Source organism: Ursus maritimus, unplaced genomic scaffold (assembly GCF_017311325.1).
Source record: "Ursus maritimus isolate PB19 unplaced genomic scaffold, ASM1731132v1 scaffold_31, whole genome shotgun sequence".
NCBI lineage: Eukaryota > Metazoa > Chordata > Mammalia > Carnivora > Ursidae > Ursus > Ursus maritimus.
This window is the reverse complement of record NW_024425675.1, coordinates 17,448,557-17,462,072: the sequence shown is the minus strand read 5'-3', so window position 1 is coordinate 17,462,072 and position 13,516 is coordinate 17,448,557. Positions and strand designations below refer to the sequence as shown.

Here is a 13,516-nt window from a genome sequence, read left to right as displayed (position 1 = left end):
GAAAGAAAGAAAGAAAGAAAGAAAGAAAGAAAGAAAAAAGGAAAGAAAAGAAAAAGGACCCAAATAAACAAAATCAAAAATGAGAGAGGAAAAATAACAACCAACACCACAGAAATACAATTATCAGAGATAAGAAAAACTATATACCAACAAATTGGACAAACTGGAAGAAATGGTTAAATTCACAGAGAAACATATAATCTACCAAAACCGAAACAAGAAGAAATAGAACAGACTGAAAACAAGCAAAGAAATTGAATCAGTAATAAAAAATCTCCCAACAAACAAAAGTCCAGGACCAGATGTCTTCACAGGAAAATTCTATCAAATATTTAAAGAAGAGTTAATATCTATTCTTCTCAAGCTATTCTAAAAAATAGAAAAGGAACAAAAACTTCCAAATTCATTCTATGAGGCCAGCATTACCCTGACACCAAAATCAAAGACTCCACTAAAAAGAAAACTACAGGCAATATCCCTGATAAAAATGGATGCAAGAAGTCTCAATAAAATACTACCAAACTGAACCCAAGAAGACATTAAAAGAATCATTCACCACAGTCAAGCGGCATTTATTCCTGGTTTGCAAGTATGGTTCAATATTCATAAATCAATCACCGTGATACACCACATTAAAAAAAGAAATGATAAAAACCACACCATCCTCTCAGTAGATATAGAAAAAGCATTTGACAAAGTACAACATCCATTCACGGTAAGAAACCTCAATATGTTCGGAGGGAACATATTTCAATATAATCAAGGCCATATAAGAAAAACCCACAGCTAATATCATCCCCAATGGGAAAAAACTGAGAACTTTCCCTCTATGGTCAGGAACCAGACAGGAATGCCCACACTCACCCATTATTGAACATAGTACTAGAAGTCCTAGCCACAGCAATCAGACAACAAAAAAGAAATAAAAGGCATCCAAATTGGCAAGGAAGAAGTAAAATTTTCACTATTTGCAGATGACATGATACTATATATAGAGAAAACCTGACAGACTCCACCAAAAAATTGCTAGATACACAAATTCAGTAAAGTCGCAGGATACAAGATCAATGTACAGAAATCTGTTGCATTTCTATACACCAATAACAAAGCAGCAGAAGGATAAATCAAGGAATCGATCCCATTTACAATTGCACCAAAAATCACAAGATACCTAGGAATCAATGTAACCAAAGAGGTAAGAGAACTGTACTCTGAAAACCATAAAACACTGATGAAAGAAACTAAAGAAGATGCAAATAAATAGACATTCCATGCTCATGGGTTGGAAGAACAAATATTGTTAAAATATCTATACTACCCAAACCAATCTACACATTTAATGCACTCCATATCAAAATACTAACAGCATTTTTCACAGAGCTAGAACAAAATTTGTATGTACAAAAGACCGTGAATAGCCAAAGCAGCCTTGAAAAAGAAAAGCAAGCTGGAGGCATCACAATTCCAGACATCAAGTTATATTACAAAGCTCTAGTGATCAAAACAGTGTGGTATCGGCACAAAAAAAGACAGATCAACAGAACAGAATAGAAAACGCAGAAATGAACCCACACCTATATAGTGAATCTTTGACAAAGCAGGAAAGAACACCCAATGGGAAAAAGACAGTCTCTTTAACAAATGGTGTTGAGAAAACTGGACAGGAACATGCAAAAGAATGAAACTGGACTACTTTCTTACACCATACACAAAAACAAATTCAAAATAGAGTAAAGACATAAATGTGAGACATGGAACCATTAAAATCCTAAAGGAGAACACAGGCAGTAACCTCTCTAACATCGGCCATAGCAACTTCTTTCTAGATATGTCTCCTGAGACAAGGGAAGCAAAATCAAAAATAAACATTAGAACTACATCAAAATAAAAAGCTTCTACACAATGAAAGAAACAATCACCAAAACTAAAAGGCAACCAATGGAATAAGAGAAATATTTGCAAATGACATATCTGATAGAGGGTTAATATCCAAAATATATAAAGAACTTATAAAACTCAACACCCTGGGACACCTGGGTGGCTCAGTTGATTAAGCATCTGCCTTCAGCTCAGGTCATGATCCCAGGGTCCTGGGATCAAGCCCCGCATTGGACTCCCTGCTCAGCGGGAAGCCTGCTTCTCTCTCTGCCTGCCACTGCCCCTGCTTGTATGCTCTCTCTGTCAAATAAATAAATAAAATCTTAAAAAAAAACCCACAAAACTCGACACCCTAAAAACCAATAAAAAATGGACAGAAGCCATGAATAGACATTTTTCCAAAGAAGACATACAGCTGGTTAACAGACATGAAAAGATGTTCACTGATCGTCAGGTGATGTACGGAAGGGCTGAATCACTAAATTGTACACCTGAAACTAACACTACACTGTATGTTACCTAACTGGAATTTAAATAAAAACTTAAAAAAAAAAAAAAGATTCTCTAACTTGGAAGGACACTGTTCTCAAGGTGTAAGGAAAAATTATACTTTTGAACAATATTTACTATAAGACACAGAAGAAATCTTTAGAAAGCATTTGCTTTGCATTCTCAATAAAATACAAGAAAACCTGAAGTAAGAAATGAAGGGTGAGGTGTTTTAAAAGCTTACTTAGATGCTTCCTAAGATGTAAACTGAAGGGATAACGTGCAGGCTGAGACGAGAAAAAAATTGTAAAGAATAAAAATGGAATAGATGTACTGTTTTAGACAGGGCAAAACAGACGACTGACACTACAGAAAAATCACTTAGAAATGTAGAGGACAGATCTGAGAGGCCATCCCAGAGGGCAGAGGGAAAAGACAAGGAGAAAACTGAAATCAGAAAAAGAAATAAAATTGTTGACATGGAAAGGCAGCGGTGGGGAAGAGGTTCAGCACTGGAAGACAGAAAATGAAGGATCGCTTCACAGAATACAACCAGAGTGTGTGGAACACATCACAGAATCCATGATAGGATACTAAACAGAATAAATAGAAAAAGAGAATAACTGGGCCAGTGGATTAAAAAAGCTTACAGACAAAGTTAACCAAAAGATGTCACTGAAAAGACACACTGCTATAAATTTAACAGCAAGAAAGAAAAGAAAGAACATTCCTCTCAGGGTCCGTAACGCAAAAAATCAAACAGGTTACTTTTGAGAAAATAAAAGTTAAGATTACTCTTATTTGTTTTTCAGGGCCCTAAAAAGCAGAAAATAGAAGAACAGAAATCTTACAAAAATTTTAAGACCCCCCCCAAAAAAAAAGTGGAGTCATGATGCAACAATTCAGTACTTCTATGTGAAAAATAAGAATTGCATCCTTAAATATCTGAAGTTCCAGAAACACCATCATCCACCTTCCGAGGCTAAAATGTTTCAGGATTTATGCCAGCTGACCAAGAAAGCAATGGAAACAAAGACCTGAAGAAGTGGAGAGGGGCTCATTTACAGTGGCACTGAGCATTGAACAACAGAAAAGAGAACCTAAACAGTATTTCTAGATTTGTTTGGGTTTTTTTTTGAGATTGTATTTATTTGAGAGACAGAGACTGAGCTTGAGAGTGAGTGGGGGGAGGGGCAGAGGAAAAGGGAGAAGCAGACTCCCTGCTGAGCTGAGCAGAGAGCCAGACAGGGGCTCCATCCCAGGACCCTGGGATCATGACCTGAGCCAAAGGCAGACAGACACTTAACTGAACGAGCCACCCAGGAGCCACAGTATTTCTAGATTTGTAAGCAAGAGCTTAATTCAAATTAAAAAAAAAAGTTCTCAAAAGCAAAAGTACATGATAGAATAATAATAACTTAATAAAAGCTCACCCCTTTTGCCACATGCCAAAAGAAGTACTAGAAGGAGTAAAGGTTTAAATATTTAAAAATCCATTTAGGATGTACACTTATCTCAGCATCTCAAATACATTAGTAAATGAACTGTAAGTTTATCAATTCAGAAGCGGAATTGGGAAAGAAAAGTAGATATAAGTGACAGAATACAGAAAGGTTGAAAACTTGCACAGATTAAATAACCACAGACATAATTAAATGTTAACGAAATCAGAAAATCAATTTAAACGCACGGTAAAGAAAAGTTTCATACTTTTGATATTTATAAACCTCTTGTAAATCTGTAAGAAAGTAGTCTATCTTTTTTTAAGATTTTATTTAATTTATTTATTTTATTTATTTATTTGAGAGAGAGAGCATGTGTGCACATGCAAGCAGAAGGGGCAGAGGGAGAGAATCACAAGCAGGCTCCTCACAGAGCACCAGGAGCACGAGGCGGGATTCAATCTCAGGACCCTGAGATCATAACCTGAGCAGAAGCCAAGAGTTGGATGCTTAACTGACTGAGCCTCCCAGGCACCCCAGAAAATAAAGTATCTTGATAGAAAGATAGATAAGAGTATGAAGAGCCAACTTAGAAAGGAAAATTTAAAAATACCACAAAAATTAAACACACCAGTAAACAAGTAAATACAAATTAAGACATCAATAAAATATTATCTCTTGAGAATGAAAGTAAAAAAATGAAAAAGAATTCTAATACACAGAACTGTCAGGAGTTTGAGTCAATGGTCATTCTCATACTAACAGGAGTATAAATTAAAGCAACTATTGTTGTTGGACAAATCATAGCAACATTTTAAAATTTCATATTTCTTTGATCTGGCTCCTCCACTTCTATGAATTTATCTGAATAATCAAAAATATGTGCAAGGTATAAAGTTATTCATTTTAAAGTATAAATCAAAAGAAAAAATAATAAATAACCCAAATGTACAAAAGGCAAGAATAAATTATGGTAGATGCGCACAAACACTGTGTTCTAAAAATTATGTTGCAGAAAGAAAACTAATGACATGAAGAAAAGTTCAGATGTTGTTTAAAAACTTTTACTAACCCATACCAAAATATGCACAGCAGAATTGCCAGATATGTGCATACGAAGTTATTGAAAATATGAATAGTACCCATCTTTAGGACATTGAAATAACAGGCAGTTTTCTTTTTCTGTGTTCATCTAAAAAACACGCAATAAAGTCTCCGCAGTAGCAGTCACTACGATAATGAGTTGGGATGTAACACAATGGACTTTTGATGTCTGCCCTCCATGGAAGCCCAGGTTTCCAACAGGGAAAAGTCAAAGTTGTACTGCAGGGAGAAAGGGTCACAGAGAGCAGAAAGACAGCTCACTCAGGAAAATGGCAGGTAAAACTCTTTAGGAAAGCAGAGAAGTAGAAGTATGGTCCCTACATCTCTGGAAAACTCAGTCTAGTCATCCCAGATGGGGCAATGAAATGGGCAACTACCAGCACATTCAAAACATAGCTGCTGCTATCTGGGAAATCCCAGTCGGCCACAGATCCTGAATTGTCACCATGGATGTTAAAGTCAGAATGGACACTGCCACTAACAGGCACCAAGCCACAACCAGGACCTGGATACTTCCCTGGAGGGACCCGAGAATTCCAAGCCACCTAGCTACACAGACTTACTCCAGCCACGAGATTAACATCACGATAGTCCAATCTCTCATTTCTAATGACTGAATATTTGAGAACTCACTTATGACATTATTGCAGATTTTACTGACTTCTTTTATAATCAAAAATGAAATTAACAGCAAGAAAGGATATTTGATTAATATTTTTTTAAATTCCAACCACCTGGAAATTTAAAAGTACTCTCCTAAATCACTATGGAGATAAACATTATTTAAAATTTTGGTGTAATTATAGGGGTACCTGACTGGCTCAGTCAGTAGAGCATGAAACTCTTGATTTCAGGCTTGTGAGTTTGAGCCCCACACTGAGTGCACTTCAAAAAAAAATCTTTAAAAAAATTAATGTAATTATAAACAATTTAGCATATATTTTTTTAAAATCAGAGCACTATGTATCCAAACTTAAGGAACAGATCCAAAGCTGCACTCAAAGGAAAATTCATAGTAGTAAACATTCTGTAACAAAGAAAAACAAAAACAAAAAAAAGACATTAAGTTGGAAAAAAGGAATAATTTTTAAAAGATGAACAACACAAAGGAAATAACAAGATGGAAAACATATCCAAATTGAGAAATAAACCCAAGAGCTGGTTGTATGAAAAACAAATCCATGACAGACTCTGACAAAGCCTATTTGAAAGAGAAAGCATCCATCATAATGGGGTTATATTTTGAAAATTATTATTAAATTTTTCTCTTTTGTCTTTCTGACTTTGACATGACTTTTCCCTCAGTCATTTTAAAGCATGCTTTGGGGGTTCTGGAGAGATAAAGAAGACTTGTTACTGAAAAAAATGCAAAGAGAAAGAATTAGGTGATATTCAGCTTTAACCAAGCAAAACAAGATATGTTACAGTCCCGAGAAGAGATTTCCAAATTCTTCTCATTCTCCCTCTTTAGCAAATAACCACCTTACTTGGAAGACACAGCTTCTGGAGCTTTCTCAATCTTTTCACTCCTGGTCCCCATGAATTACCATTAAAGCTTAGGTTTGAATTAGGCTTGGAGGTTTAAGTCAGGACAAAAGAAAATATGAGGGACAAGGGTAGCCTGCACATTCCCAACTGGGAGCAGAGGTGGAAAGAAGACAGAGAAAGGAAGAGGAGAGGTCTGGCTTGGGGACAGGAAGGTAAGGGTAACCACAAGAGTAGAGGGAGGTTGGCGTTCTCCCCCAGCTAGGACTCTGAAAAGAGATCACCTCTTGGACAGCCTCCCATCCCGAAATTAACCTGGAGTAGGGTCACATGTACTTCATGGGGCAAGTAGAAGGAGGCCCTATATTTAATTTCCCGAACCAGCCTTGGTTCTTAGATGTTTAGATGGGTCTCAGAAATAGCTGGGAGACTGGCTATGGAGCTAGCTAGCCAGACCTGGGCGAGACAGCATCAGAGCAAATGTTGCAGAGTGACAACACAGGAGAGGACTAAAACAGAATCTTCACCAGATCCCTGAGAGGTAGCATCAGGTGGGAGCTCAATGAGGGCGACAGAGTGGGGGGACCAATAAGGTAGACTACCCGAGGAAAAAGAATGAGCCACAAACTGCAGCTTTCCTACCTGGCTATCAGCAGGGTGGTACCCAGCCATCAGGTGGAAAATGGACAACATCACTCTGGAGATTAGAAGAGTCAAAGGATACCATGATCATGAACCCCAACTCTTAACCATACCAATACATCATGTAAGCCCTCCTCCCCCCTTATATCTGGGTGTCATCTTCAAGAAGAAATGGTGAATACAACATGAAACAATATGAAAAATGGAGCATCGGCTCCTAGAAAGAATAAATATTACCAGAAAGAGTTGCTTAAATTGTCACATCTGATTAAGCTTTAACCTGGAGACACACACGCGCACACACACCATCTTGCCCAGCACCTAAGAAAGACTACACGGCAGGGACATTAAGAGCGTGGGATTCTGGACCCACCTGGCCTGGGTCTGACTCCTGGGCCCACAATTCCCCAACCCTATGACTCTGGGCAATTTACTTCATTTCTCTGTGCCTCAGTTTCCTCCACTATAAAATGAAGATAATCATAGTTTCTCTTAGTAGTTCTAAGGATCAAGTGAGCTAATAAATGTAAAGTGCTCAGATCAATATCTGGCCCATAAAAACATTCACTAAGTGTTGGCTATCCTTACTGCTTTTAACATTACTATTATTACTTTTACCTATTACCTACAGTATGGGGCTCATGAAGGAAAGGTCAGATCAGCTACAGAAAAATTAAGAAATTATAATTTCTCGGGGTGCCTGGGTGGCACAGTCGCTTAAGTGTCCAACTCTTGGTTTTGGCTCAGGTCCTGACCTGGCTCAGGTCGTGGGATCGAGCCCCGCTTCAGGCTCTGAGTTCAGCAGGGAGTCTGCTTGAGAATTTTTCTCCCTCTTCCTCTGCCCCTCCCGCTCATGCTCTCTGTCTCTCTAAAATAAATAAATAAATCTTTAAAAGAAATTATAATTTCTCTACATAATCAAGTAGTATAGATTAAAATGTAGACCCCTGCTATATGAATAATTAAAATCATAAATGATAAAGGGGATATAAAATATATCAGAGAGGTTTTAAAAAAATAACAGAATGGTATAAAAAAATCTTTGAATCAGATTCAGAAAAACATATGAATTACCTATATTAGCTCAGGAAGTATGCAAAGTAGAAAAGAAGGATGCCAACAGAAGCTGAAAAATTCATCAAAGAATTACCTCAAAAAAGGCCTAGGACCAAGTAATTCAATTAGTGCATTCTTTCAAAATTTCCCCAAGGGGGCGAGGCCAAAATGAATAACAAACAGTACCAAGGCCTGGGAAAAGATGGAGTGCTCCCCAGATCACTGGAAAGCTATGCTATCTACAGTGTACAAACCTGCATCACATAAAACTAGAAGCCACTATTTTTCTCAAACGCTTTGTTACTCCAGGATTTCTTAGTGCCTCCAATACGCTGTAAAATCCTAATAGGAGGGCCGTGGGAGATTGCTCCTGCACTTCAAGATTTCTTCCAGGCTCCCCAAGACCCTTCTTAATGACTATGACACACAGGAGCCTGGGATCGTGCAATCAGAAGATTAAGAAGGTCCAAGAGCCAAGAATATACAGAAGGAAACAAAGAAAAAGGGATTCACAAGAGATAAGCAGAGGAGAAGAGACAGTACACAAAACCGCAGTAATAATAGCAATGCTGAGGCACAAAACAGCACATTCTTCTGGTGAAAATGTAAACCGAATCAACTCTTCCAGGAGGTAACTGGCCATATGTGTTTGGAACCTACAAGGTACATACTCTTCAACCTAATAACGTGACTTCAATCACTCCATCCTGGAGAATTCATTGAATAAGAAGATATGGATTTACATACAAGGATGTACTTGATAGAATTATTAACAGCAAATAAAACAAAAACAAAACACGAAACCGTCTAAATGTCTAGAGCTACAAACAGTTAAATAGATGGCATAGTCACATGATGAATTATCCAACAATTAAAAGCAATGTTTGGGAGTGGGGGATTAATGACATGTATTTGTCTCATTTTTTTAGGAAAAAAAGGTAGACCACAAACTACAAAGTATAATTTTAAGTATATTTTTAAAATATATATAGGTAGGAAAAACTACTAGAAGAATATAGACCAAACCCTTAATATGATCTGTGGGTGGTAGAGCTCAGAGTGAATATTTTTTAATACATTTCTCATATTACCTAACTTTCTGCAACAAGCATGTATTACTCTTATAACCAGAAGGAAAGATAAAAACCAAATAATTACTGCACACGGATAAATACTCCTATGAGTGAAAAAGAACAGTTTTAAGTCTCCATTCACTAAGGACAAAAACAGTCTCAACGCTGTGCACAGAATTCTCCCGAACGTGAATCTTACACGGGTGCACTGTAAAGCATAAAGACAAAAAGCAAACCAACCGAATCCCTCTACAGACAGGCTGTGCAGCCTCTCTTGGGGGTTTTCAGCACACGGTTACCGAGAAGGGGCCTCAGCACCCATTTCTGCAAAGTGCAGCTGTTTGAGTTATTTCCCCTGGTTCGAAGAACCTCCATATGGAGGTACAGGCTTCACAGGGGAGGTTGAGGCAGTGTGAGGACTTACACGCGCGCGCGCACACACACACACACACACACACACACCCCAACACACATTCAGACACCCAAGCGCACTCAATCCTGCGGTCCCAGCCCGACAGCTCCAAGCGAGCCCTGCGGCTGCAGCCGCGCCCCATCCGCGCCCAGCAGGCGCGGAGCCCCCTCCCTCCCGCCGCCCCGCGCCGCGGGTACCTGTTCGTGGTGCGCGGTAGCTGGGTCGCCGGGCTCCGGAGCGTCCTCAGCGCGGCGGGCGTGCCGCGGATGGTGTCCCTGCTCTCCTCCACCAAGAACCTGCACCGCCAGGAAGAAAACTAAGTTGTTACACCTCGCTGGCAGGCTCGACAGCGCGCTCGCACCTGGCTCGCGCGCCCCGGCTCCCCAGGCAGCTCCGCAACCCCGGAGTTTGAAGACGCTTAGGGCGGGAAGGAAGGGAAAGCACGGACCAGAAGGGCGAGCCCGGGAGACGGCCGGGGACCCGACGGCAGGTCCTGCTCGGCAGCGACGCTCGCCGGAGCCCTCACAACCTTCTCCACCGCAGCCCCTGCCCATCCGGTCCCAGCGTCGCCCCTCGGTGACCCCCGCCCGGCCAGTCCTGCCTCCTGGACGCCCCCCTCCCGGCCCGCCCTCGTGCGACCGCCGCCCGTCGGCTTCCCTTCGCGGCGGCCCAAAGTCGGCGCCCCGAGTGGGGCGGCCGGGCGGCGGGGCAGCCCCGGGGGGACGCGCGGAAGGCGGGGGGCGGCCCCGGCGCCACGGGTGGGTTACCTGGAGCGGGCGGGCGAGTCGGTGGAGCACCAGAGCAGGCGCAGCAGCAGCAGCAGCAGCAGGCTGGCGAGCAGGGCGAGCAAAGCGCCCCCGGGCCGCATCCTGAGCCCCACGCACGGCCGCCGCCGCCGCCGCTGCCCCGGCGAAGCGCAGCCCGGCCGGCCGACTCGCAGCTCCCGCCGCAGCCGCAGCCACGCACACCTCCAGTGTTCAAAGGCGGCGGGGAGGGGCGACGACGGCGCGCGGCGCGGGCCCGCACTCCCGGGCGCCCCGGCCCAGCCTGCGCCGTGTGCGGGGGGCAGCGGGAGAAGGCGCGTGCCGGCTCTCGCCTTCTCGCGCCCAGCCCCGGACCGCGGAGCTCGGCGCTCGGGTTGGCAGTGACGATTCGCCGAGCTCGCCTCTCCTCTCCTCCCGGAGGCGCTCCCAGCTGCTGCGGGCTCTGGCCGCCGCCGCCGCCGCCGCCTGCCGCCGCCGCCGCCGCCGCGCGGGGTCACCTGAAGGTTGGGACTCGCGAGCTGGACTCGGTGCTGATTGGGCTCCAACTTTTGTGCGCCCTCGCCTCCTCCTGAGCGCCCGCGGGCCCTGCCTCGGAGCCCACGCAGCTCACCCAAGCACACCACAACTCCTTCCGCGTCCCCGCGGTGGAGAGCAAGGACTTGGAGGGGTGGCAGAGGAGAGAAGAAAGGGCCCACTTCAAAACTTTTAAAACTGTGTCGTCGCTCCGCTGGATCGCCCCACGCAAACGCTGCTAGGGGCTTGGTTTTGTCGGGTAGATCCTGGTACCCAAGAGAAGGAGTAACCGTCCCGTACTTAAACGCAGGTTCAGAGGCACAGAGAATGGATTTCCAGGAGCCAGGCAATCTTGAAGGGTTGGCATACTACCCCCTGAAGGCCGAATTCGGCCCCAGCCTGTTTTTGTAAATAGTGTTTTTGGAACACCTGCATGCCCGTGCCTTTGTATTATCAATGGCTGTATGTACCTGTGTTACCTGTGACTGCTTTTGCGTTACAAGGGCGGGGTCGAGAGGTGGTGACAAAGATCATATGGCCACAAAGCCTAAAGTATTTATTTGTCCCTTTCCAGAAAAACTTAGCAGAGCCCTGGTCTAAATCATGTTGGTCTAGATCATATTAGTTAGATACTGGAAAATCATTCCTTGACAGCGTGATACGGTCTGGCTCTCCTCTTTCAGCCCCAAGCTCTGCTGTCCCCGTGCCTCAGGCACACTGCGCACGTCTCCTGCCGTGCAACCTCAGTTTTGCTCCTGACTCAACCCTTGAGGGAGCTCAGTAAACCATAAACCCAAAATTGTTACATGGGGGCTCATTAGTCCATTCACTCTACTTTAGTGCTTTGATTTGAGCTTTTTCCAAAAGCAACACCTGGACTCTGCCACCTTGCAAATACCTTGATAAGGTACTTCGGGAAGGCTTAACCTTTGAAAAGGCTTTAATGAGTTAGCTTTCCCAAGTGACAAAAGTATTTGTATTTCATTTGGAGTCTCCTAGAGGCATAAGGTCTTAACCTGAAAGACCCACGGGACAGCCTTTGGGCGAGCAAATTGGCCAGACAGCTCAATAAAGCCGTTGCCAGGGATTTTGTCACTGAAAAAATAACATCTATCAGGAAGAGAAATATGGGCTGCCTAGTTTCTTTCTACTAATCCTGCATTTACTCTAATTAAAAATATTTAGTTGAAAACAAACCAGAACTTTGCATGTAGTGGTAGATCATTAAATGTTTGGTCAATGAATAAAACACCTAGCAACGAATACTTTTCTTAAAAAGAAAAAGGAGGAAAATAAAGTGAAAATAGGTGTGACTGGATATATGATTTCCTTCCATAGCTCACTCTTGCTGTTAAAATATGTACAAATCAATAAAGAAAAAAATGCTCCTTTTACATATGGCTGACATTTTTAGGAATATGGCTGCTTTTCTGAGTAGGACATAATAAAGTAATACTATAGTCAGGTGGTGCTAAAATAAATAAAGCAACCCAGTTCTACATGTTTGAAAGTTAAGCATTCTGTTGGACAAGTAGAATACGGCACAATTATCTTGAAAATGAAAAGTTGTCTGGATTTGGGAGATAGTCTGAATTTTATTTCTCTTAGAGCAGAATTGTGCAGACAACTCATACTGGAGATGGTTTGCAGAAAAAGAAAAGGGCATTATTGTATCAGCCAGGAAGCTGCAATTTCACCTAATTTACTAAAGTTTAATATTTCAGCACAGCTGGGCTCAAGGCAACAGCAGAAGAGTCAGCCTTGCACTGGGCTCCCTAAACACCCTTGCTGTAAATGAAGTTACTTTTTATCAAGCCAATGGCTATCAGCAGGGGACTCACAAAAGCCCATTTTAATTGGAAAACCAAGTGTAAATTTGCAATGGGAATTCTGAACCCAGTGTTAAAATTTGACAGTAGGGAACTTTACCACCAGCTTTGTAAATGAAGACTTGGGTTGATAAGTTATGAATTATCCTTCTTCTCCTTGAGAGATTTAAAAAAAAAAAAAAAACCTGACAAAAACATGAGTGCTTAAATATTATCAGCCACAGGACCCAAACTGGAAAACTGTGTATTTGGTAATTTACAATTAGCAGTTTGACCAACAACCTCAAAGATCCATTTTGGTCATTCGAGTAATCTGCTAAGGCCCAGAATCTAAACAGAAACTCTGGCTGATGTGTAGAAGTCTGAGCTGGTGTTTGAACCTATGAACCTATCTCACTCATCCAGTCTGCCCAGCATTTGCCTCTCATTTGCCTTTGTTATTCTTTGGTTAACACCGTGAGTGCCCTTACTTTCAGAAAATCACCATTAAAACCTGGTTGGAAAGTACTGACATATAAAAAATGTCCAAATAATTGAAAATCTTCCTGCAAGTTGGAGTTTCTCATTTTCAGTGGAAGTTTTTAAACATTTCCATGTGCACAGGCTTGGGGAATCATGAAGAAAAATCCCAAATATCAAGTGGCTACTGTATCCACTTGTACACATGAGTATAAACTCTCAGTATAGAGAAACGCAGAAAATTGGTAAACCCAAGAATCGTTTCCTTCATTTGGGTGACATTTTTATCTCCCTGATAGAAAGGGTGATTTCTGATGTCTTCAGGCTGCCTGATTGGTTTTAGTAATATTAGACATTTGTGAAGACCAAA

At 42.0% G+C, this 13,516-nt stretch overlaps 1 protein-coding gene across 1 annotated transcript in view; it reads right to left on the bottom strand.

Annotated features, from left to right (window-relative positions):
- The window catches only part of ST8SIA6 (ST8 alpha-N-acetyl-neuraminide alpha-2,8-sialyltransferase 6), a 131,781-nt gene extending 121,332 nt beyond the window's left edge, over window positions 1–10,449 (bottom strand). Inside the window, exons 1-2 of the mRNA XM_040645363.1 lie at window positions 10,349–10,449; window positions 9,779–9,877 (exon numbers count right to left, since the gene is read on the bottom strand). Coding sequence (XP_040501297.1) covers window positions 9,779–9,877; window positions 10,349–10,449 — 200 coding nt within the window. The remainder of the gene's footprint in view (window positions 1–9,778; window positions 9,878–10,348) is intronic.
- Between the last annotated feature and the right edge of the window lie 3,067 nt (window positions 10,450–13,516).